At 35.5% G+C, this 27,319-nt stretch overlaps 2 protein-coding genes across 2 annotated transcripts in view; both read right to left on the minus strand.

Moving 5' to 3' along the window:
• Positions 1 to 550: 550 nt before the first annotated feature.
• On the minus strand, positions 551 to 8,853 carry LOC130047089 (perlucin-like protein). Its single transcript, XM_056141326.1, has 4 exons — positions 8,766 to 8,853; positions 3,686 to 3,780; positions 3,274 to 3,361; positions 551 to 849 (listed from the first exon to the last, which is right to left on the minus strand). The coding sequence occupies exons 1-4, from the start codon at positions 8,836 to 8,838 to the stop codon at positions 620 to 622; spliced, it is 486 nt and encodes a 161-aa protein (XP_055997301.1). The 5' UTR covers positions 8,839 to 8,853; the 3' UTR covers positions 551 to 619.
• Positions 8,854 to 11,838: 2,985 nt separating this feature from the next.
• LOC130047027 (atrial natriuretic peptide receptor 1-like) overlaps positions 11,839 to 27,319 on the minus strand; it is a 66,279-nt gene continuing 50,798 nt past the window's right edge. The window contains exons 14-22 of the mRNA XM_056141144.1: positions 25,110 to 25,259; positions 23,950 to 24,124; positions 23,690 to 23,830; positions 23,244 to 23,367; positions 18,194 to 18,262; positions 17,604 to 17,778; positions 14,443 to 14,541; positions 14,188 to 14,279; positions 11,839 to 12,497 (exon numbers count right to left, since the gene is read on the minus strand). Of these exons, the coding sequence (XP_055997119.1) occupies positions 12,390 to 12,497; positions 14,188 to 14,279; positions 14,443 to 14,541; positions 17,604 to 17,778; positions 18,194 to 18,262; positions 23,244 to 23,367; positions 23,690 to 23,830; positions 23,950 to 24,124; positions 25,110 to 25,259 (1,133 nt within the window). The 3' untranslated portion in view covers positions 11,839 to 12,389. The remainder of the gene's footprint in view (positions 12,498 to 14,187; positions 14,280 to 14,442; positions 14,542 to 17,603; positions 17,779 to 18,193; positions 18,263 to 23,243; positions 23,368 to 23,689; positions 23,831 to 23,949; positions 24,125 to 25,109; positions 25,260 to 27,319) is intronic.

A 27,319-nucleotide genomic window follows, 5' to 3' on the forward strand; every position in this document is an offset into this window, starting at 1 on the left:
TTATTAGGTGTGTCTTATGCTATATTTTTTTCCCTCTTCCTTTTATATCGTATTCATGTTTAGATACTAATTTTAGATGTTAATTTTATGTTTGTGTGTATGTTTTCATGCAGGACCTCAATGGAAACTAGCTATATGCTAATTTGTATTATCCTGGATAAATAAAGGCTATTATTATTATTATTATTATTACTAAACGTTTAGTTGTGGGCGCAGACATTCGAAAATAGGAAATCTGTTATTGTAACTGTGATTTGTCAAAGAAATTATTGTGTCATTTAATAAACATTCATGAAAATCGAGAGTTTCGCTGATCATGCAGCCACGGTTTGAGGTAAGATAAGTACTACCGGACTCAATAACCGTGGCTAGCGATGATGCCCATGTACAGTACAGGATAATGTCACCAGTACTACTAATCTAAGTCCAGTGGTGGCAATCGCATAAAACATCACATCTAATTTTGTCAGTCAGGGGACCGCCTTCATTAGGTCTAATGTACTTGCTCCTGCTTCAGATCTGGCTGCGTAATTCAAAATAACACAGCTCTTTTACTGTTCCATTATGTTTAATCATGAGTTACATTTCCTCTACACACTAATGGCAGGTAAATTTCATATCAGTTATCTCTTTCGCATATGAAACCAACTTTATTAGTGCATGTCAGATCTCCCCAATAAAGCATTTTTCTATGATGACTAAAATAGCACAGACATCTTTCAGTTGTTGGCCTATTGGGCTCAGATGGATAAAAGAATGTATATCCAACTTTTTCATTGGTTGATTCCCATCTCCAATCACCAACCTTCCTCAGGGTGTTTCCACCAATCCACAAATACCATACTTTGTCTAAAATAAATCAAAACGGTTTATTTTGATTTCATTATACAATGCACACTTCATGAAAATCGACCCGACTAGAATATTCAAAGTATCAAAACGGCGCTCTATATCCCCGTCAAAGATTTCTTCTTCTTACCACAATGTTCCCCGAGCTTATTACTGGTGTATTTAGTATATTCTAAAATATAATACTCCTTGATGACTCAGTCGTACACAGAACGTATGTAATTTTAACGTATACTTCATAAATACAATGCGTATCTGCAAATAAATCCGTTCTTTCTTTTTATTTATTCCAGTAACAGCATAAATGAAAATGTTTCTTATTTTCAGATCCGATTTATATTTAGTTCATCATTAGGTCATCCTATATACATGTATTGATATTCATGGGGTCAGATGCTGTCTGACATGTTTCTTATCAATTGTTCGTTACACACTGATTTTGACTGCGGATTACTCCATTTACCTAATCAAGATGTAGGGCTGATATATAGGGAAACATGTGTTTTCTAGGACCTTGGAACCACGAAGATGCCAGAGGTCGTAAGAATCATTTCAGTTCAAGGGTCCAACAAAAATGTTACAAGGGAATCAGTCAATAGATGGTTTGTTATTCAATCGTTGCAACTTTTTGATTTTTGTTGTTGAAAACTATCCCCATGGAGGGTCCATATTTTTCGCTGACATATTGCACAAACATCTACTCAGCACTAGCCATCTTCATTACTTTTTGCGTTATTACCGTGAATAGGGTTTTCGTATAGAGCATCGAATTAATATAGATTCAAATATTTGTACCCATCTTCAAATAATTAAAGGTATATGTTTAATTGAGTTAAGTGATATGGAGAGAGGTGTAATTGATTATATACATGTACCCGTCTTTCAAGAATTGAACCTAGGTTTAAATGATTTACATCAGTCTGTAATTGAATTCCACTTCTGTTTCATACTTAGATATTTTATTGAAAGTAGATATTAACGGCAAACTAGCAACTCAAATTTATGACAAACGGGATGATTTCAACTTCTCCATCATCAAGTTTCCATATCTATGTAGCAATATTCCACTATCACCTGCATGTGGTGTTTATATCTCTCAACTGAATCGATATGCAAGAGCTTGTTCTGCGTATGGTCAGTTTTTAAATCGAAACAGGCTACTGACAAACAAGTCGATGGTGCAGGAGTTCCACCAGTTTCGTTTAAAGTCAACATTTCGCAGATTATATTATCGTTATAACGATATAGTTTGTCAGTACAACCTATCGATGGGTCAAATGCTGTCTGACGTGTTTCATACCGACTGTTTGACCGTTCTTGGCACACTGATTTTGACGACGGATAATCCGTTTACCTGATCAAGATACAGGGCTCACAGCGGGTGTGACCGATCGACATGGGATGCTTACTCCTCCTAGGCACCTGCTTCCACCTCTGGTGTGTCCAGGGGTCCGTGTTTGCCCAACTCTCTTTTTTGTATTGCTTATATGAGTTATGAAATTGATCTTTGTTCACGCACATAAAAGTCAACAGTGCATTGTTTTTCTTCTGCTGTCATGTTGAATAGCACCACACACACACGCTCGTGCGCAAGTGACAGTGTATTTGGTACGGTTTTAATCTTAATGATATGAAGATCCTTCACATTAATGGTTTTTATCAATACTAGTGATGTAATACGCCGGTTTCGAGATACGTTTGAGTTATTTCCCTTTGAAGAACTCTCGTACATAGTAAGGCGCGAAACAACTTATTTACATGCAGGAGTGGCACGAATATTCATCACTGCATAAGTGAATGTACTCAGTAAGTTTCTCATACGCCGTTTCATCACCCGAATTCAACTGATACACAAACTATATATAAGTAAATGATATTAAGTATTCAGAGTGTAATTGAATACATGAAATTCTAATTATATAACGTAATTTCGTTGGTTATAGGTATCATGTCCAGGATATTACTTTCAAATATGACATTGTTTTGATGTTTCTACTTTAGTAAAACATTTCTTTCAATAGTAGTTTGTATTTCCTACATTTAGATATTTAAAGAGGAGTCGCTTTTAATACATTTTATCATCTTCCTCACTGGCTGTAGGTTCACTCTGTCCCACATAGGCACTCAAAGTTCTACCAAATGTACCTCCTACACAGGAGAGCTCTTATCTTGAAACGGTATATTGTTTAATGGTTTTCCTATATGATCTTTGATTACTTTACATTTTGTTGTTTTTGAAATACTAAATATTTGAATTTCAGGTAGGGAATACGGACTGTGATACAGATAGCTGTATTTATATCCTCTGCTTTCGTAATACGGGTACGTTTGTCACACTATTAGCTTGTGGTCAATATCTAAACTTAGAAATCAAGTTTTGTGTGGAAACACCACAAATCATGTAAATTTGGCATTCAATCTTACTTAGAGCAAAGATCTGTTGAATGATCCAGTCATCTTCCGCTGGTGTCTCCACTCTTGCAAGATACGAATTTTTCTTGTTGCACTCCACCTATACAGAAAATAAAATAAATATTTTCCATTGTATGCTTGAATTCTGAGATCATCATCTTGATAAATGATTGTTTGCGTTCAATTGAATAAGGAAAAATGTAAATACTGAGCAAATTGCGTATTATGTAATCATGTAGACTGATATCAATGTTATATGAGGGTCAGTTATCGTATTAGGTATAACATCAATTTCAACAATCGCTTCCAGATAATTGAATGATGTTAGACAGGAGGTCTACATCTCCCCTCTCCTACCCTATTTCCTGCCTCCTTTACCCTTCCCCTCTTATCTCCACATTTTCTATCAACAATATATACATACTTTGCTTTCAAACCAAGTTTTTCCATCCAATCCAAACATATAGCAATGATTTTGGAATTCTATCCATGGGTAGACACACTTGCTTTCAACGAAACCTAAAAAAAATAGTTTATTGGCTGTGGCACGTGCTCATCAAAAGAAACAAAACATTTCAAATATAGAAAAACTTTCTAACAACCAGATAAAAAACCACTGGAGAAGTTATCGATGGAAATGATTTGTCTGACAACACAAGGATGGGATTGGTTGGAAATCTTATGAAAATTTCCTGTTTTGTTTGTGGTTGGTTTACGCCCCTTCGAGGATTTCTCCCTCATATTGAGACCTCCCCAGTTGCGGGTCAAATATCACAAATTTAGATACCACAATAGGGTGTGATTAATGAGTTCTTGTAGTCGTGTCAACACTTCACCGATTTTTAAGGTTATCCGAAATACTCACAACTTTCATTTTTTAAATGTTGAGGGTTTGGTGTAGCTCCTACCCATTTCAAGTCTTAGGTTCGAAGCTACTAAGATACAAACAGACTTTGGACCCATGACCTTCCGGTCACAAAGCGATTGGACTTTTTATTTCCTGAGCCACTGCGACACATTTCCTATAGTAATATACTAAGGACAGATTCTACACATACGTCATAGCCTCGTTATGACTATCATATAGGGAAATTTAAGAAACTCTAAAGGTTCTCGTTAAATAGCGTTAGACCTGGTCTTTAAGGAAAATATTTAGGGACATAACCAACATATTTCTGTCATAAAATAACGTGGGGTACATGTATGTTCGTGGCAAAAATCTTATGTTTATCTGTGTTAATTAATACTAATCCCTTGAGGGGCCGTCTGAGCCGTAGTTGTACGTCCTTCAAGAATTCTCTTATAAGGTTTTGAGCGAATCCTGTCAATTTCATTAAGTTATGTATCTACCACTAAGTTTGTCCCTTACTTAAAACTAACAGCCCGGTACCCCTCTTAATACCGGTGTTTTCCGGTACTTTTAAATTTAGCCAACAGCGATTAGTAGTCGGTTGTCTTTCCGAATCGTTCAAAATAGTGTCGCGAAAGAGTACCGAGTATCTATCAATCCTTTATAAATGAATTGATGATTCAATCATTCGAAGATTTAAAGATATGGCAAGAATTCAAAGAGCTCTGTAGCATAGAAAGCCATAAGGAACACCATGTAATGTTTTATATAATTGATTGCATTAATCATGACCTACCAAAATTGGATATATCAGGTTATTGTTAGAGATGACAAGGATGACATATTGGGTTTTCAACATGGGTAGGTCAGGATCGATACAAAAGTTATATGACGTGGGGCTATTCTATAATTTAGAAACCATTTCCTGTGTAAACCTTTATCTGATTTAAGTACCAAAAGTCTCTATTTCAAGACATATTGTCTGTTTACATGTATTAACGTAGTTCCACCCTCCTGTGACGTCATAAGATTTCGCAAAGTCAATGATATAACAAGATTTATGCATGACAGGAGCATAAATTTTGTTGGAGTCTTTTTCAATAGTTGTTGTAAAAAAAATCTTGTTAACCATAACATATTTCAAAAGTCTAAGTTATATATGAATAATCAATCATAAATTTCAAAATATTGAATCGAAGGGCAATAACTCTGTTTTCGTTTAATTATTTATCAAGTACATTTTGAGATAGATTTCCTTAAAGGAACATTTTGTATATTTTTTTTAAAGAAACAGTGTCTTGAAATTGTGTTATGAATACTATTATATCGTTTCAACCAGTTTTTTGTGAAAGTTAGATAATGCTGTTGATGGAAAATTGCAATTTTCTGACTTTGATACAGGTATATGAGTGCTAATTGATAATCAAAGTACTTAAAGTACTCGTGGGAGTTGAACATTGTGGAAATTCAGTTAGAACATATAGCACTGGAAGGGGAGGGGGATAAATGACTGAATATTATCATGATTTTAGATACAAATCAACTGTTGTTGTTTTTCAAAGCGTTACAACAGCAAACATGGATAATGGAAGACCCATGGGCCACAACGTTCCTCGAGTAACTGAAGTCGTGTTGTTGTTTTCTAGAATTTCACCCCTTTATATTCTCATGAAAAATGTGACCACATATTATGGCCCAAACATTCAAATCAATATGGTTATCAATGCCTTGCAGTTATGAAGAAGTTTTTTTCCCCTGTATATATACATTCAAGTTTAATCCTAGTTGTAGCTAATTCTAAGGATTCATCACTTGAAAAGGTAGTCCAATATGCTAAACTGTCACCTGAGTATACTACAGTCCTGTAGAGGATCAATGGAATGGTAAATAATTGTATAATAACTCAAAATATATGAAATGCAAAAAAATTAAAAATTGTCCGGCATCGGAAATGCACAAGCCGAGTTGCGCAAGGAATGGGCATAGAGGGAACCGGCAGAAAAGTTTGCAAGAATTATCAAGCAGGGAGCAAAATTTTGCGTACATAAATCCTTTGTGACCTTGACCATTAACCCTTGACCAAAATCAATAGGCTTCTCTGTCTCATCAAGGGCGATAATCCATCTAAGTTTAATTGAGATCCTATAATTTGTTAAAAAATTATAGTGCAGAAAACAAAATTTTCTCCAAATTTCAGTCTATTTATAGCCACTGTGACTTTGACCTTTGACCTTGTGACCCCGGTATCGATAGGCTTCTTGTCTTACATAATCGATCTAAGTTTGATTGAGATCCTATAATTCGTTCAAGAGCTATGGTGTGGAAAACAAAATTTTCTCCAAATTTCAGTCTATTTGTAGCAAGTGAACTTGACCTTTGACCTAGTGACCCCAGAATCGATAGGCTTCCTGGTCTTACTGAGGGTGACACTCCATCTAAGCTTGATTGAGATTGTATGATTCGTTCAAGAGCTGTGGTGCGGAAAACAAAATTTTCTCCAAATTTCAGTCTATTTATAGCCACTGTGACCTTGACCTTTGACCTAGTGACCCCAGAATCGATAGGCTTCCTCATCTTACTGAGGGTGACAATCCATCTAAGTTTGAATGAGATCCTTTAATTTGCTCAAGAGCTATGGTGTGGAAATGAAATGTTGATGCGTGCCCGCCTGCCCGCCCAAAGGGACTTCATGAGATCATAAGCCGAGTTCGACTTCATCGCAACTCCGCTAAAAATGAAACACTAGTCAAATAATGTTATTTATTGCCAGTGTATTTTGGGATATTATACTGTGGCTCAAACAGGGGGTGAATGAACCTGACAGTATGGGAAGCATATAGTGGAATCAGACTTGTGATGCTGGAAATCTATAGTGATTAATAAACTATGCATGTACAAGATCCATAACTATTTTTTTTCAGTTGGTGAGGGAGAATCCTCATGTCTCTTTCATCTGTAGACAAATAAACAATGTGTTTTGACCAGAGCAATTTCCAATCCTTTTTGCAGCATAAATTCAACATTGTGGCAACTGGGTTAAACTTTGATAGTGAAGTCATACATGGCAGCACCTTATCCCATGCTCTTAAAATTTCTGTTTGACACACACTCATGACATCCACTCAAACATTACAGAGTGCAGCAAAATCCCATTGTAATAGGGGATTCAAAATGGATAACTGGTACAAAATATGGTACATACTATTAAAAAAGGATAATGAATTTGACATATTGATGTGTTGGAAAAGGAAATTCTGACATCGGGGCTCTAAGCGTTTTCAAACATTGTCATTTGATAAAAGTGTTCTACATTTTTAAAAATAGAGATTAATATGTCTTTACATACATAGGTGAGAAAGTTTCCATTATTCCTAGCCGAGACATACCATGTATGCACAAAAAATTCATAAACAAATATCACACTACTCACGTAGAAAATGTGGACCTTACCGTCATCAAGCGCAGCGAAACACGCCATTTCGAGATTTTCGACGACGAAAGCTCGGTAACAGTAATGAATAAGATACACTCATTATATTTTGTGACTTTCTTTATTAAAAGGAACAGTTCTCTAATGCGTAACGTGCAATTACTACGTAATTCAATAACTTGAAGCAGTTTCACTTCGCAACCGGATATAAGAAATTTTATTTCGTATTCCGATCCCAATCGAAAGTTGTTGACTGGGAATGACGTGTTTTAATTCAATATGCATGTAACATCAAGCATTTTTTATATCACATTAAAAAAAACACCAAATGTATACACATACACAATGTTGTAGAGTTATTTCTTGTAAATTTTCTGAGGTTTCGCCACGTTGTCAATAGGTCTTGTGTGCAGTTGTCGTTCGTTTCCCTATCAATGTTTATAGGTGACGCTGCGCTACAAACGAGAATTTTCAACCTTATCTTTTATTTTTCTATGTATATCAGTATCAATTTGATCGAAATCTTGTATTCAAATTGATTTAAATACAATATCATTGCATTTAATTACATGTCAATTATCAAAATTAGATTAATTCAGAAAAGTTACATGGATTATTTAATGGCGGATGTTTATAAAAGTTTATGTTGATTTACCTAGGAGTAAATCAGCTGACACAGAACCCCCGCTGACGACCACTATACAAATCAATACAAATTACTGCGCAGAAAAGTGCGTGATGACCCAGGGAGATTGAACATAGTTCAACTCCCAAAAACAATTATTAATCCTGCAACATACTTATTTTATTATTTTTATTTGTTACTATGATATATTATTTGAAGAATCAACAATCAAATATAAGATTGAACCTATCATTCTGGAGGGGTGGAATTACTCTCGTTGCCCGTCGATGTATTTGTTGATTACCTCAATTTTAGTGGTTTTCGTGATTGTAAAACTGTCCTGACAAACGGAAGGTGTGTATAAGAAAACGCATACAAACGGGGTACTCAAAAAACGATAGTTTACGTTGATCCAGAGAAACAGATCCATTCTGTGGTTGTCCGAGATTTAACCAACTTGAAGTCAATAACTGTATAAGTCAACAATAGGGAAACACCACCTTTCATTAAGCTGTGTAATTATAAAGACAACATACTATAATCAAACAATCTCAATATCACACTATCATTATCATCAAATAGAAACGAGATTTACATACCAGTTTTAAAAACCAGGACATACGTGATGCAGGAGAAAACGGTAAAACTTGTGATACGCATTCTGAAGAACATTTGTTGCTGGATTGCTGGAAAATGAAATAGGTTTCTCTGGAAAATCTTTTATAATTTAAAATGTTTACTCTCTGTGATTTATTACTATTGATTCATCATCAGTTGTATTTGATGAGCAGCTGCTACTTGTACTTATGAAATGTTAATAGCACTTATACATCCTGTCCAAAATGTTTAAATATTGAAGTTTAACATAAGTAGTACTCTTAAATAATCTTGTGAAACTCACGTGCATTTATACAATCATTAGAATGTTTACCAATGAGAACAGGTTGAAATACAATATATAAGATATGAGTAACATTGCATTGCTGAAACGTGAATGTTTCTATTAGAAGGTTTCTATGATCTAATTCTACCATCGTTGATAAATCACAGCAGTGTTCCATATTTCTGGGAATAAATGACCTTAAAATCATATGCACTGCAGAAAACCTTTAAAGTAAAGTGAACAGGCAAAATTCATAAAATTACTGCTAACGTGTTATGTATGAATTCAATCAGAAGTATCTTCTTCAGAAGTAACTACGGGTTGGATCGAATTGGTGATTATCGATATCAACATTGAATGCTTCTACAGAAATGATAGATGATACATCATTTCTCTCTCTTTCTCTCTGCATGTATCAAAAGACTAGTACTGTTTCTACTTCTACTCCTACACGAAGCAACAGTCGTGTCACTGATTGTATATATCATATATCATATCATTATTGTAGGTACCTGTATATGGTGTTTATATCTATCAACTGATTCGATACGCAAGGGCTTGTTCTGCGCATGATCAGTTTTTAATTTGAGTCAGGCTGCTGACAAACAAGTTGATGTTACACGGGTTTCAACAGTCTCGTTTAAAGTCAACATTTCGTAATGTCTGTGGTCATTATAATGATCTAGTTTGTCAATACAACCTATCATTGGGTGTAATGCTTTCTAATGTGTTTCATACCAATTGTTGGGCCGTTACTGGCACACTGATTTTGACTACGAATAACTCCGTTTACCCACTCAAGACATAGGGCGAGTGTGACCGGTCGGCAGGGGATGTTTAATACCCTAAGGTACCTGATCCCACCTCCAGTATATCCAGGGATCCGTGTTTACCCAACTTATTTTGTAGTCCTTATAGGAGCTATGAAATGGATCACTGTTCGTGATATTTACTTTTCATCTAAACAATGTCCAAATTTTCATTCATTTGCAAAAAACATATTACGTTATAAAGTAATACATAATTTGCTTAATAAGAACATTCAGTTTAAAGGAACAGTAAAGTGTATAGCGTTTCATCGCTAAAAGTCATTGTATGTGTATTTTAAGAATTACAGAAGATTGCTTGTTATATCATATGCACATTTTACTGGGAGTCATGGTGAAAAAGTCCGTGTACAATTCACAGGTTATACTGAACTTTTTAGCTAATGACTGGTGCATTGTCAGGCTTCTCTTTTATTATGCCCTTGTAATCGGAAATTCTGGGGGGGGGGGGGGGGGGGGGCATGAGCATATAGTGTTGAATGTGTCCATCTGTTTGCTTGTCTGTAAATTTTCCGCAAAAACTTGGCCATTATTTTGAATGGATAGTAATAGGACTTTCATGTTTCACAACTACATGTAATTTCCTTGTGATAAAGCCTTTTAGTAGAGAATGTTCCAAAATTTCTATTCTTGTAACTTTTACCTTGGAGTTTGACCTTCCTTTGAAAAACTTTAACCCTGGTCATAACATTTGAACGGCAGTGCTAGGGCGTTTATGTTTCAAACTTGTATTTCTTGTGACAAAACTTCGTATAAAACTTGATGACTATGTCCTTGAAGTTTGATCTTTATGGGCATCAGTGTTTCACAAACACATCTTGTTTATTTCAAGAAAATCAATTTGTTGAACAGGATTGACAACGCCAACAGGGGGATAAGATGCGAAACAGTTTTAAAGAATTGTTGGCACTAAATAAATCTCAATGATATGCTATTTCCGAATATTTCCATTAATTCACACCATTTGTGGGTCTGGCAACAACGAAGGTGAAGCGGTTGTGAACAATGCGCATATGAATCTTAATAAACAAAATACTTTTCACGAATCGATAATGCCCTTCATAAAGTAGGACGATGTGAAGCGTTTGGGTTCATATCCTCATGTATTTTCGACTAATATTTACATTCTGGTTTCATTACTATCGGAATTACCAGCCGTTGAAATAGATGTACTATATTCATCAAGATTCATACGCGCACTATTTACAATTGCATATCATTCATGACAAAATGGTTATCATTACAAATTGTAAACAAGTCGAAGGCAAAATCATTGAAGATAGCAATATAACACTGAAAGTGTTCGTAATTGTAATATTACACACTTTTACATCATGGCTAATACTACTTTAATTTATAACCCTGACGAGGACATGAATAAATCCCACCTCTGGTGTATACAGGGGTCCGTGTTTGCCCATCTCTCTATCTTATATTGCTTATAGGAGTTGTGAGATTGATCACTGTTCGTTATTTTCGCCTTTCATTGTATCAATTTAAACCACTAGAATATGTTTAGTTATATGATAATGACATTACAGAACATTTATTGGTAAACATTGGACATGGATGATAGACCAGAGACCTACATACAAAAACCATTCCATTTACAGTGTACTTTTTCTGTGAACGACTGAGGTTTAAACCTCTATATTTCTAAACAGCCGCCTCACACGTTCCTGGCATTTTCCCCACTGCATACTTTGAAAGACAATTGGAACTGAAAAACCACACCTCCAATACAGTTCACGTGTTTACTTAACCATGTCAAGTTTCTGGTCAACTCAATCTTATCATCAATTAACTTAATATACTTAAAATGTTTATAAAAATATCCGACATACTGTAATATATAAAGGGGACTTTAGTTGGTGATCTGTGTAAATAACAACGACATGTGCCCCCGAGAAAAATATTTAAATGACCTATGACTTCTCGTTAACGATATTGAACACTTTAAAACTTTGATGAAATTTAATAAACTCTTTAAGGAACTGTGACATTTTTTTGTTAGGCATGTTATTATAAATGAAATCACACATTTACAGTGATGTGATATTGCACATTGTAAATACAGAATTATAATAATTACAGTCACAGCAGTAAAAAGGCATACACTTTGTGTTTATTGAACAAAATGATAATAACAATGAAGGAATAATTTAAAAATAAATAACTGAATACATCAACATAAAGTCCAGAATGTAGAAATAGTTAAGATAAGTCCTCTACAATTTTACAGCAATATCAACCACTGTCCCATCATGCATTCCAGATTTATTGAGTACCTTTAATGCAATCTTGAATGGGCATCTAACAGTTACATAACACGGAAACAATTTTTGAAAGTGTTCTTCCCTGGAATTCTGTAAGAGTTCATATAACCAGAGTAGACACACACAGCTATAGTGGACGTTTACACCTTTTCGTTTACACGAAGCTGGATTTTGGCATGGATATCAAATTCGTTGCTCTCCATTTCTGAATACGGTTGATCAGAGCAAAATAGTTAGCTATTTAAATTCGTGGTCCTCTAATGCTGCCGCTATCTCCAAAGAAGGCAGATGTACATCAAACCCGTCTCTTCCCGTCAGAAAATACGTGGGTACCGTCCCTATACCCTGGAAAAGAAATAATCAATAACCACGTTATCGCATTTGAAGGGGAAAAGAATTTGATATATATACTTGGACGAATTTGGCTCCACTTTTTTGGCACGCTGTTTTTGGCTATATTTAGCTCTAAAACTTCATAGTTATTTCAGATTTCAAACATTTCGGTTGAGTATCACTGAAGAGATATTATTTGTCGAAATGCGCATCTGGTGCATCAAAATTGGTACCGTATAAGTTTTACATTATGACCCCTGGGTCGAGGCCTCTGCTGGTGGACTGTTAGTCCCCGAGGGTCTCTAAAGCCCAGTAGCTAAGTACTTCGTTACTAGCTTGAAAATACGGATGTATATTTAATTGCTGTTATAAAATTTAGAAATTCATTTCAAAATTAAGGATTATCTCCCTCATGCATAGCTCTTATCCTTGGACGAAGTTGGCTCCACTTTTTGGCACGCTGTTTTTGGCTACATTTAGCTCTAAAACTTCATAGTTATTTCAGATTTCAAACATTTCGGTTGAGCATCACTGAAGAGATATTATTTGTCGAAATGCGCATCTGGTGCATCAAAATTGCTACGTATAAGTTTTACATATGGAAGTGTAAAGATATCAAACGGTTATCAATCTCCTTACTACTATAAAAAATGCAAAATGAGGAATAGGGTAAGCACGGACCCCTGGACACACCAGAGGTGGGATCAGGTGCCAAATTGGAGTAATCATCCCCTGCCGACCGGTCACACCCGCCATGAGCACAATTATAATATAAAAATGTAAGCAGACAATTTATTTTTGAAAGAAAAACCATTTGAAAGCAAGGTGGTTATTTCCCGTATTTCAACAGTCTCGTTTAAAGTCAGCATTTTGCAAATTTTATGGTCATTATAACGATCGAATTTACCAAAACAACTTGTTATTGGGTAAAATGCTGTCTGACATGTCTTTTAACAATTGTTATGTCGATCTTTACACACTGATATTGACTACGGATTACCCTGTTTACCTAATCAACTACGGCGGGTGTGGCCGGTCGACAGGGGATTTGTACTGATCACTGTTCGTTGTCTTCACTTTTTCCGTCAATGGCGGTGAAGAGGCCATTGTTGTAATTCTACCAGAGCCATTTAAAGATAATTCACATGATAAGAGTGAAGAGAATCGTGCATTTCACATAGCGCCCCTAATTCACCTTCATGCTCCATTCAAATACACATTTAGGTAATAATATTCACAAGATTGTCGATGCACCAAATGAAGCAGGATTGTCCTTTATTATTTGATCAAACAACAATGTAAATCGAAATACACCATTAAAAGGCGTTTGTGAAGGATGTAAATATTTGAGTAATACTTTTACATGGAAGTACAATTTGTGAATAATGAAAAATAAAATGTATGGTGGTTTTATAAGAAACTTTGTGGCCAATATGGAATTTTAGCAATATTAGAGCATTTACAAATAGTGTTACAAAATTATATAGCATTGCTTGGTATCCCATGTCCGTAAACATCGGGTAGTGTTGGGGTGGAATTAAAGCAATTCATTTTCTTATATAACTGTGGCTAAGGATACCCGTGCAGAATATGGGGGGAAACTTGATTCTAAGAGTACTGCTTAATCTACCATAAACTGAGACAAACTGTGTTCCCTGATATTAATTTCACAGCAACACAAATGGAAAAAAAACACCATTACCTTCATTGCAACCTGGCCACGGTAAGTCAGATGGAATCCCCCTATCTTTTCCAAAATTGCGTGGCATGGTTGGCTCACGTGGATACGGAGAGCTTGAATTCAAAGATTTTAACTGATCCAGAGGTTTTGTTTTTAATGATATCATCACTCTTTTGTTTTATCGTTGAGATAGAGCATGGATTCAAAGATTTCAATGGAAAAACAATTAAGGCTAAAAATGTATTAAGAATACTTGGAGTAAAATGTCGATCTCACCTAATCCCGAGGACTCCATTCTAGAGGCGTGGTTAACAGTGTCTCCAAATAAACAATACCGTGGCATCTTTAGTCCTACCACTCCTGCACACACCGGGCCTGTAATACACAAATAATGCGTGTTGCAGTATAGGTTAGCTGCAGATTTGTAGCTATCTGGAAAAATATTGGAGCAGATTGAGAGCTACATATCTATCCTCTTTAAAAAAAAAAAAAATCCTCGCACGGTTAAGGTCTTATATCGCTTAATTCGTCCATCCTCGTCACAACAAAAAACATAACAATCAGCTCTACCGTTTTCTAAATGTATCCCAGACACGTCTTCAGCAGTCATGCAAGTTTTCACAAACTCTGAATGAAAGGTGAAGATAACGAACCGTGATCAATCTCATAACTCCTTTTAGCAAAACAAAACAAAAACAAACATGGGTCGCTGGATATACCAGAGGTGGGATAAGCATCCCCTGTTGACCGGTCACACCCGCAATTAGCCCTATATCCTGATCAGGTAAACGGAGTCATCCGTACTAAAAATCAAAGCGTCAAGAACGGCCTAACAATCGATATGAAACATGTCAGACAAATTTGACCCAATGATAGGTTGTATTGACAAACTAGATTGTTATAACGACCACAAAAGTTGGGAAATGCTGACTTTAAACGAGACTGTTTAAACCTCTGCACCATCAACTTGTTTGGTCAGAAGCCTGTCTCAATCTAATACTGACCATACGCAGAGCAAGCTCTTGTGTATTGAATCAGTTGAGAGATATAAACACCATATATATGAACAAGTACTCCGAAGTTGAAATTGAATATGCGTGAGTTCCTGATTGACAATATCTTCGTAGTCTTTGATGATCAGATCTTCCAATAGTCTGTGAACTCAAAATAAACATGAGGCCCATGAGCCACATCGATCACCTAAGTCACCTTGGCCCATATCTGAAGACTTTCCATATATATTTGCATGTAAAACCTTAGTCCCTATTATGGCCCAAACTACCCTTTGCAAACTTGAATCTACACTATGTCAGAAAGCTTTCATGTAAATGTCAACTTCTTTGGCCCAATGGTTCTTGAGAAGAAGATTTTTAAAGCTTTTTCCTATATCTGTATGTAAAACTTTTACCCCCCCCCCCCCATTTGTGGCCCCATCCTTCCCCCGGGGGCCATGATTTGAACAAACTTGAATCTGCACTATGTCAGAAAGTTTTCTTGTAAATATCAGCTTTTCTGAGTCAGTGGTTATTGAGAAAAAGATTTTAACTATATATTTGTATGTAAAACTTTGATCCCCCCTTGTGGCCCCATCCTACCCCCGGGGGCCATGATTTGAACAAACTTGAATCTGTACTATGTCAGAAAGTTTTCATGTAAAAATCAGCTTTTCTGGCTCAGTAGTTCTTGAGAAGATTTTTCCTATATATTTGTATGTAAAACTTTGATCCCCTATTGTGGCCCCATCCAACCCCGGGAGCCCATGATTTGAACAAACGTGAATCTGCATTATGTCAGGAAGCTTTCATGTAAATCTCTGCTTTTCTGGCTTAGTGGTTCTTGAGAAGAAGATTTTTTTAAAAGTTTTTCCCTATATATTTGTATGTAAAACTTTGATCCCCCCTTGTGGCCCCATCCTATCCCCGGGGGCCATGATTTGAACAAACTTGAATCTGCACTATGTCAGAAAGTTTTCATGTAAAAATCAGCTTTTCTAGCTCAGTGGTTCTTGAGAAGAAGATTTTAAAAGATTTTTCCTATATATTTGTATGTAAAACTTTGATCCCCTATTGTGGCCCCATCCAACCCCCTGGGCCCATGATTTGAACAAACTTGAATCTGCATTATGTCAGGAAGCTTTCATGTAAATCTCAGCTTTTCTGGCTGAGTGGTTCTTGAGAAGAAGATTTTAAAAGTTTTTCCCTATATATTTGTATGTAAAACTTTGATCCCCCCTTGTGGCCCCATCCTACCACCGGGGGCCATGATTTGCACAAACTTGAATCTGCAATATGTCAGAAAGCTTTCATGTAAAAATCAGCTCTTCTGGCCCAGTGGTTCTTGAGAAGAAGATTTTTAAATGACCCCACCCTATTTTTGCATTTTTGTGATTATCTCCCCTTTGAAAGGGACATGGCCCTTCATTTGAACAAACTTGAAAGCCCTTCACCCAAGGATGCTTTTGGCCATGTTTGGTTGAAATTGGCCCAGTGGTTCTGGAGAAGAAGTCGAAAATGTGAAAAGTTTAACAGACAGACGGACAGACAGACAAACAGACGGACAGACAGACAGACAGAAAGACGACGGACAAAAAGCGATCAGAAAGGTCACTTGAACCTTCGGTTCAGGTGAGCTAAAACACCACAGAGTCGTCCAGTTCTGCTTCATACTTAAACATTTTATTGAAAATAGATATCCACGGCAAACTAACAACTCAACGTTATGATAAACGGGATAATTTTAGCTTGTCCATCGTCAACTTCCCATATTTATGTAGCAATATTCGCGTTGAAGGACACATCAAGGCTTTTGTTTAAACATACCTTCAAATAAAAGACACCACAGAGTCATCCAGCTCTGGCTTATACCTAGATATTTTATTGGAAATAGATATTAACGACAATCCAACAACTCAAGCCTATGACAAACGGGATGATTTCAGCTTTATATTTATTTTAATAGTTATGAGATTGATCACCATTCATAAGCTTCACCTTTCATTAATTAAACTCAATGCGAACCGAAAACGCGTAGCGTCAAATAATTTTGCTTGTTGAGATATGTTAGGTAGCCAGTCAATACGAATAAAAACAAACTGCGTCGTAAATCAAAGGTTTTCTGTAATTGTGAATCCGTAGCTCTATCATTTGTCCCAATTTTTTCCCAGAGGGCTTCAGATCTGCAGCTAGGGAACTTTCAAAATAGTGGTACAATCATGAGACTTGGAATATCTTGCTTTGTTATGGCTGAATGTTTAATGTTGTATTACAGTAATGCTAAGGATTCATCGCTATATATGACTTCCTAAATACAGTTCGAATATATATCTTTATGCATTAAAGGATGACCATTTAGCAAGTAAAGCTGTTAGGATTAAACACTTGAAAGGGTATTGTAAAACCAAAAACAGAAAGAACCTGTTTAAACCAGTCTGACCTTACCACTATGTATTCCTATTCTAAGCTGAATCTGTAGATCCGGACGATGCCGAATCTGAAACGTTGTCACGCTACTAAGGAGGTCTAAGGCCATCGTTGCTATTTCACTAGCATGGCGTAAACCGTTTTGGACAGGAAGTCCGCTAACCACCATGTATGCGTCACCAATTGTTTCTACCTTCAATCAAAACATCAGCAGCAGCTAAAGGCATTCCTATTTCACCGGATGTCAGTAAACATTATACCTGTGACTTCAAGTTGCAGTCTGGCTTATCAAAATCATGCAAAATAAGTGACGTATCCTAAAGGATTCTACAAAATATTCTAAATGAAAACCATAATAGATTTCGATATACCGCTTTTACATAGAATGTAAATATCTGATTATCTCCAATACATGTTCGTTACCTTCACCTCTCATTATCCATCCTTCGTATATAAAAAAAAAACATAAATGCATTTTGTTGACACGTTATCTCGGACGTGCAAGGGCAATGCTAAAAATCACACCTAAATTTGGGGAAAAATTATAGAAAATGCCAGGTGTATCCTGTGAAGACTACTACTTTACTAATAGTTGAAAATGTACAAACCTTATAGACATCATAGTTTTCAATGATATTGTCGAAACATGTGTACAAGTCATTCAGGAAATTCACGATCTAAAATTAAAAAAACACACATTCTGTTGAATCGTTTACACAAGCATGAGATCAAGAATTGGTAGAATCATACTGCAGGTCAGTTTTATAGAAACAAAAGGTACATTAGCCATCATTCACCCAAAGTACTACACTTTCTTATGTCAAACAGTGAATCTCAATTCGACCCTGTCTTGTGGCCTCGGAAGTCTTGATGTGAACAAACTTGATCGTAGACTTAGTCAGAAACCCTGTGGTTCTTGAGACAACGATTTTTCTGAGAATTTTCCGGTTTACAAAATTATTCATTGAATCCAGGTATCGAGTACGCCATAATGTTGTCAATTATGCTCCGAAATGCCATACAAAAATTCAATCCCAAACACCCGTTTAGTAAATTTATGTTTGTGCACTCCATATATATATAAAACGTTTAACCTCTGTCATTTCCCCATCTACAATTCAGAGATCATGGTGTGAACGATGTACATTTATTATCATTATTATTATCATTTATTATCATTATTATTATCATTTATTATCATTATTATTATCCTACATTTGTATAGCTCTTTATCTAATCAAGTCAATCAACCTAAAGCGCTTTACATGTAAAACAATAAAAACAAACTAAAACAAACAACAATAAATACATAGAAAAAGGCATAAAATAAAATAATACGAAAACTAAGGTGGCAATTTTTTTAAAAATAACTGTGTGTATAAATACCCAATTACAATGTAATTGCAAGTTTAAAAAGATATGTTATAAATTTGGTTTTTAAAAATAGCTATATACGACACGAATAGGTTTACACTACGAGAGGATGCTTGCATATCGATTAGACACATATCAGTTTGACATTTACTTCACCCTCTGGTTTTTGAGAAGATTTCTGTTTTTAAAACTCATCTTATTTACAGCTTTAAAGTCTTTTTCCGGCATAAACCGGAATCCCGAAGACACGGTATAAACATATTTGAGATCACACTAGAAATGTATATGACAATATTTGCCTATTAATTTGACTAACTGCAGCCTTTTGTTCCTGGAAATATTTTTCAAAAGAATCCTTTCTATTATCCTATGTAAAACTTTCAATCCCTCTTCTGGGTAGCAGTGGACAGTTTCGCACTATAGGCCCCGTCAACGTTTTCAAAAAATGGAAATACCCCATATTTGAAGTGATATTACATGTGTAAAAATGTATACAATAATTTTAAGATGCATGTCAAATGTAGCTGAGTGCTTAATAAAAATGTTGATATACAACATGTAGGTGTCACCATGATTCCTAGCATATAGATGGGTGCAAATACGAAACTAAGACACGTGGTCAGTTGCTGAAGAAATTCCGGTGTAAACATGCAGGGTCTAGCAAAAGGTCTGTAGCTGTGAGGGAAGGTGGATGGCCCCATATGAGAGGTAGATTTTTTAGAAGGGTAGATAGGGTTCTTGGTTGTGCACAGTGTCTAAATCCCCATGTTTGGTACTGTGATGGTGTGGGGGTGGTGCGGATTAGCCCAAATGAGGGAAAATCAAAGCAAAAAAGGGGAACCTCCTCAGAGCTTGTTTTGTGCACCAGCACCAGTATTTATAGATTACATGTAATTTAAGGTCATAATTTATTAACTACACTAATATGAAATACAAGTATTGACATTAAAGGGAAATATGACTTTTCATTAGTCTGTCATAATCTGACTTTGGTGTATACCCCCTATCCACATGTTTCAAAACCAAAGAAACTGTCCCCTGCCACCTTGGCCTTATCGTAACCCTGAAATCATTTATGTTATCATGGTGTAAACAAATTCTGCATGATATAAGGATTCTAACCTATACATTTGACATACGCATCCTTGCCGTTGTAGACTAATTTTTCTCGGAAGTCTCTTGTATTCCCTTCGGACTTATTGTTTTGCATTATACAAGGAAGCTTTCATACAATATCTGCCCTTTCTGGTTTACTGGTAATTGATGATAAGATTTCTAGTTACCTCATTTTGTTCGCAATTATTATATGCTCACCTTTTGTCCGAATAACTCCTCCTTAAGTTTTCTAGTGAGGATCTTGTTATATGTATTTTCCAGATTGCTTGTCTGGGTATTGAATGGTAAGGGATTTGATTTTCGTCCAGGTTCTCAAAATGTTTGGGGAACTATCACAAAGAGAGTACATTGTCTGTCTCACTCCTCTCATAGATTTCAAGTGAGGACTTTGTTTTACAGTGTTGGCGTGGTTATGGAAGATACGAGGTTTTGGTCATCTTATTTCTTTGTTTTCTTTTTAGAAAATTACAGGCCGTTGAACTTCGTCAGATTTGAAGAAATATTACAAAGTGAGTACATGGTGTATCCATTTGACTGCCCTCAGTTTCCAAGCCTTAAAATCAACCCGAAAATGCGCGTTTCTCGAGGATTTTAATTGCCAACAATTTATTAACCTTATTTCATATTTTATAAAAATTACAGGTTGTTGAAATCAGTGAATATTTGGGAAATGATTTACACACTGTTCAATCAATCCCCTGTAACAGTTTTTTTAAAGCTAGGATGTTTTATTCATACCATGCAAAAGAAAATATATCACAGCCTCATTATATCGAACAAAGCGGACAGGCCGAAGTAACGTCTGCGAAGCAAGACTCTGAAGGTAACATGTATGTTAAGAAACATTGACAAAATCAGCAAAGGAATATAGATAATCGGCTACATTTTTACATTTTCACTGAAAAGATTATGATCAATATGGGCGCATTTGTTCTTTAGTTGTTTTAACAGTTATTCATGTTTTAAATTTGAATGGCAAAAATACAGGACTCCGACGTGCAACTTGTAATTCAAATATAAAATTTCGTAAGAATGAATGGTATTATTATTATTGTAGCAAATCATTAAATAGAAAAACAATAATACGACTAAATAGACGAACGAGTTCATGAGTTTCTTTAAATAAAAATATACGATATATTTACTCTTACTTTTTTACAAATCTAAAATACATATGTAGTTAATTAACTTTATTTAGTTTTAACTGTCTTTTAAATTGCTAAAGGGATGCATTTGCTGATGTTTATAATTGCTTGATTTGAAAGAAGAAAAACGCCCAGGGTGAATGTGACGTCACAATGCACGGTTTACGTCGTCTGGCAATATATTACCTTTTATTATACCTTAGAATGGTTTTGCTATATAAATGTTAGGTGAATAAATTTGCTATTTCTTCTGGATAACGCTAGCCGTGAAATAGTGTCTGAACTATCTGCCCTACGGAAATAGTCTCCAATCTATTTACCGGATGCTATATTTTCCTGCGTTTTTTTTTCTATGACGTCAAAGTCTGATAACTCTAATCAGTTTACCACTCGGATCACCTCGGTCGATTCCGTCTAGGCTAATGCCGCCTCGGGAAATAGTTGCTGTCTTGGGGGACAATAAACTTGTTATTGACCTCATAACCAGTAAACAGGTGTATGTAAAACTTATATACGGTAGCAATTTTGATGCACCAGATGCGCATTTCGACAAATAATGTCTCTTCAGTGATGCTCAACCGAAATGTTTGAAATCCGAAATAACTATGAAGTTTTAGAGCTAAATATAGCCAAAAACAGCATGCCAAAAAAGTGGAGCCAAATTCGTCCAAGGATAAGAGCTATGCACGAGGGAGATAATTCTTAATTTTGAAATGAATTTCTAAATTTTATAACAGCAATTAAATATACATCCGTATTTTCGAGCTAGTAACGAAGTACTTAGCTACTGGGCTGTATAATGTTAAATCCTGTAGTTATCCTTATGTTTTCCCCCTTTAATATTATAGGGTTATTGAACTTATATTGGTGAATATTGGCACGAGTTGGCTGTCAAAATGCACGAGCTTGCGAGTGCATTTTGACAGCCAACGAGTACCAATATTCACCTATATAAGTTCAATAACCCTTTTATTATATAGCTAAAGTGTTTAGTTGTTAAATTATATCCCTTTTCACTCAAACTACTCCAAAATAGACGAGAATTAATCAATATTGGCATCCAAGGTGAAGGTGTGCAATAACAGCATGCATTCCTTAACTGTTCAATATTTAATCCGTCATTAATGCATGAAGCAAACTGATTTTGTAAATGGGGACATCATAATTTATGTACAATAAAACATTTTGCTTAAGAAAATATCAAATACCGGCTCTGTCAGATTCGGAGGACCGTCGTCTGCCATTTTGGCTTGTTTACGTCGTTACGGTAACGTCAATATTGAACGCTCATACTCGGAATGTTTCGGGCACATACAATTTACGCAATACAAAGTTAGCGTTTAATAAATTCTCAGGATATTGAACGATAACATTCTCTAGATTTTACGCAGATTTTATAATATACATTTATTAGCTATATAATAACTAAATGTTACTGGGTGTTTAACGCAAGAGGAATTTCATAAATAATATACATGTATATTCTTAAATGAATTATAATTTACCGTACTTAACCGAAATATGTTTATTACTTGGGACACGTCAATGACCATTTCATGCTTCGCTCGGTCCAACGGTCACACCGTATATACATATTAGCTAATGCTACCTGAAGTAAAGTTCTACAACTCAATCATGGCTTAAGGAAAACAATCTACATAAGATTGTGACGGACGTATTATGTTTTTATATGTACCGTTTCCGAAACTATTGTATTTACTTATCTACCGTTTGAAGACGGCCAGCTCCTGCATTTTAACAAACATTAAATTATGTTTTAATAAATATTCTTTTGGTCAGGTTGGTCTAAATATGTTCAGTGGTTTTTGAGAAAATTCTAAAAATGTGAAAAGTACCCTATGGTAGATACTAGTAGATCTCGATAGGAAAAGTTCATTAGAACGTTTAGCCCAGGCGATTTAAGAAAACTCCTGAAATCCTTTTCCATGAACACGACTAATAGCTGATCATTACGATTATGGCGGACACGTGATGGGAACTATAAAATGAAGCATATTGCTACCTCTATCGCAGTGCTCTCTGACGCTAGCTTCGTGAACTGTACTATGTCACTGAAGAATATGGTGACACATTCTACACTCTCAGGACGGATAGGGTTTCCATACTTTAAATCATGAGCTATACTTCTGCAAAAGAAATTAAAAACCATTTCTACCAGAATGAAATGTCATATCCCACATTTTAAACGGTCAATATGGGCGCCGCCATTCTTTTTGTTCATTAGTTGCTTTAACATTTATTCGTGTTTTTTTAATGCCAAAAATACAGGACCTCGACGTGCAACTTGTAATTCAAATATAAAATTTCATAAGAATGAATGGTATTGTTATTATTGTAGCAAATCATTAAATATTATATTTGTGCTTGAAGTACGCAATAACATTAGCACACAATATGTTAAAGAAGAATCTACATAGTAGGCAGATAAGAAGAAAAATGTATTCCTACGGAGGCAGCATTCGATGTAGAAGTTCATCTGTCTTTTTCTGTTCCTCCTCCAACTGGCGCGTGCGCTCTCCCACCAAATCCTCTAAGTGATCAGCATACTTTTCCATCATATGGACCATCTGGTCTACCAGATTGGTTGTTCTTTGAGAAACAAACGTATAATAAATCTATAGTGCAAAATGAAGTTTGGATAAAATATTCCTGAAATCACTGCTGGAATATTCCTTTCCTGTCGAATTTGAAATATACGAGTATGTTACCTTCCATTATTTGCCTGTTTTAAAACAGATACAATGGTAGAAAAGTTGGGACGGAACATGGGGATTTCCTCCCAGCACATCTTCATCAACTCCAATATTTTCCGGTCTGCTGTGTTTACAGAGACTTTGGGTCGAAAGGGAGGTGACTCGGAAGCTCGTACACGCCGTAAAATCTCTAAAAGCAGTAATCGATGCCAATGAATGAATTTCGTACCGTTCAAAATCTCATCAATAATATTTGATAATAATAATATTTATCTATATAGCGTCCTCTTTGACTATGAATAACCTCTAAAGCGCTGCACACAATAAAAATGATACAGCATGTTATAAAAGTAGTAAAAAGAAATTACAATAGCATTAAGAACGATAATATCAAAACAATGCTAGCAAAACATCAATAATGTGAAGTAAAATTACTAAACTTTAAAACACGCTGTGCATTAAGAAAGTTCCACGCCGTACAATCAAATGATATAAAATACAATAGTTGAAATAAACAAATACACTTGAAAAAGTCATGTTAAAAATGATGGTAAAGAAACCATAAAGATTTAACCACCTATAATACTAATACTATAAAAAGATGTGTTTTAAAATGTTTTTTTTTAATGTTCAAATTCGTACAACGGCGGAGGGTATCGAGCATCTTATCTTATATATACTTACCTTATTCGTAAAAGATTTCATTTGTCCATATCAGATATGAATTAATGTTCAAGACCTATCAGTATCTGTAATTCTTAAAGACTTGATTTGATGCATAAAATGTGAAATACAAAATAGAACAGTGATATTGATACCATTATACTATTAAATCAAATTGCAATGTAGTGTTGAATTTTAACGTATATCAACATTCATGTATTGATATATACTGTTTATATATCGACTAATGAAATTATATGTGATATCAGAACTAGTTGATGGTAATTTGTCTTTCCCATCCCCAAAGTACGTTTGTCATCTGTACTCAATCATGTCATCTAGTCCAAAGTACGTTTTCCATCTGTACTCAATCATGCCATCTAGTCCTTAGTATATAGCCTTGTTTTAATATATAACCAGGGTATGAACTTTAGTCTCATACGTTTATTGAAATAAACAGCTTATAGTGTGGTTTCAGGGGTTCGTAGAACCTCATTAAAATACTATCTTACCATGTGGTTCCATGGTTTCATTTTCATAAGGAATAGAGCGGAGAATAATTTCTTGTAGAATGATAGCAAACGCGTAAACATCTGCTTTCTGAGTTCCTTTCGGTGGTATGCACACTAGTCTAAGAAGTTCTGGAGCCAACCAAAGAAATTCTGAAAACAAATCAATGTTTCAAATTACTGATTAAAAAGTAAAGAATGGATATCGAACCTAAGGCAGTAGGCGATTCTTCAATGCATGTGCTGAATTCAATCATACATATACAGGCCTAAACGTTACCGACAACGAAACTGGTTTCTATTGTAAAAATAATGACGTGGCTACACTTGGTAACGTCTCAATATGATTACAATAAACCCCACAACCAAACAAATAATGTATGTACTTCCTAATGACGAATAAATCAGTATGATATATCAAACTATGTATTATCAGAATACCAATGCAACAGTAGAAGAACCATACAGACGGTGATATTTTATTTCTAACTGCTAGAATATCCGACATCAAAGGCAGCTTCTTATAGGGTCCTATTGTGCCAAATACGTTTTCAACAAAACAGTTCTGAAGTGTTTTTTTAACACCATGAAATATTAAAATCAAGCATTAGACAGATCAAAACAAAAGTACGTACCGCATATCCTTCTGTGTTTAATAAACCAAAAGTGATAAAAGAATTAGATAGGTTACATGAGGAATAGGTTTTGGGTCTAACTGACAAAGCTTATAACAGCATTGCCTTTGTTTGTAAGGATCATTATTACACCTGTATTTTAAACAAACTCGGCATCAAATCCACATTTTGTAATCTTACTTATACTCCAAATGCCTTTTGAAAAGATGAAATTCTTGAAAACCATGCTTTAGTTTTAAACACATTTGATATCCCACTCAATGTGACGAGGCAATGAGTTACTGTTCTTATACTGGATTTTAAAACTTCTCAAAAACCTTTATATAGACATAAACGAAAACAACTGTGAAGGAGAAACTCCAAACTCATTGTGTTGCAATATATGCCAGAAGTGATGTAAATCAAATGTGGATTCTAATTTTTCTAAACCAACTATTAGTAGATTTACGCCAATCAACAACATCAAAATGTATGACTTTTCTACACTTTACACGACCATTCCTCACGATAAATTAAACACTAGACCTTTTGAAAGCATAGATACCTACTTGTTCAACAACAAGGGAAAAAGGAAAAATTCATTTCTAACAATCGGTCATTCAAAAAATTACTTTTCAAACCACCACTCAAGTTCTACGCTCGAGTACTTTGAAGTTGATATCAAAATGATGCTGGGATTCTTAAATGACAATAGTTTGGTAGTATTTGGTTTATCGGGCCTTCCAAAAATCTATTGGGATTCCCATGGGCACGAATTGTGGTCCTTTATTGGCTGACATGTTTTTATAATCTTATGAAACATAATTTATTTAAAAGCTTATCTATGAAAGATATGGAACAATGATCAATCTCATAACTCCTTCAAGGATTACAGAATAAGGAGTTGGGGAATCACGGATCCCTGGATATACCAGAGGTGGGATCAGGTGTCTACGAGGAGTAAGCATCCCCTGTCAACCGGTCACATCCGCCATAAGTCCTGTCGGATCCACTATCTGATCGATCCTGCTTAGAAACATAACAATCAGTCCTACCATTTTTCAGATAGGTGTCAAACAAGTCTAATGCTTTAATGCAAGTTTTCATAAACTCTGGATGAAAGGTGAAGATAACAAACAGTGAACAATTTCACAACTCCTATAAGCAATACAAAATTGAGAGTTGGGCAAAAATGGATCCCCGGATACACATGAGGTGGGATCACAGGTGCCCAGGAAGAGCAAGTATCCCCGCCGACGGTCACAACCGCAGTCAGCCCCATATTTCGACCAGGCAAACGGAGTCATCCGTACTTAAAATCAGTGTACCAAGAATGGCCTAATCATCGGTATGAAACACGTCAGATCCAATGATGGATTGTATTTGCAAACTAGATTGTTATAACGACCATAGAATTTGCGAAATGCTGACTTTAAACGAGACTGTTGAAACCCCTGCACCATCAACTTGTTTGTCAGTAGCCTGCGATTTAAAAACTGATAATATGCAAAACAAGCCCTTGCGCATCGAATCAGTTGAGATATATAAACACCATATGAGCAATTAATTTTTGAAAGACACTGAACACCAATGTTGTTG

This window comes from Ostrea edulis, chromosome 6 (assembly GCF_947568905.1).
Source record: "Ostrea edulis chromosome 6, xbOstEdul1.1, whole genome shotgun sequence".
Classification (NCBI taxonomy): Eukaryota; Metazoa; Mollusca; class Bivalvia; order Ostreida; family Ostreidae; genus Ostrea; species Ostrea edulis.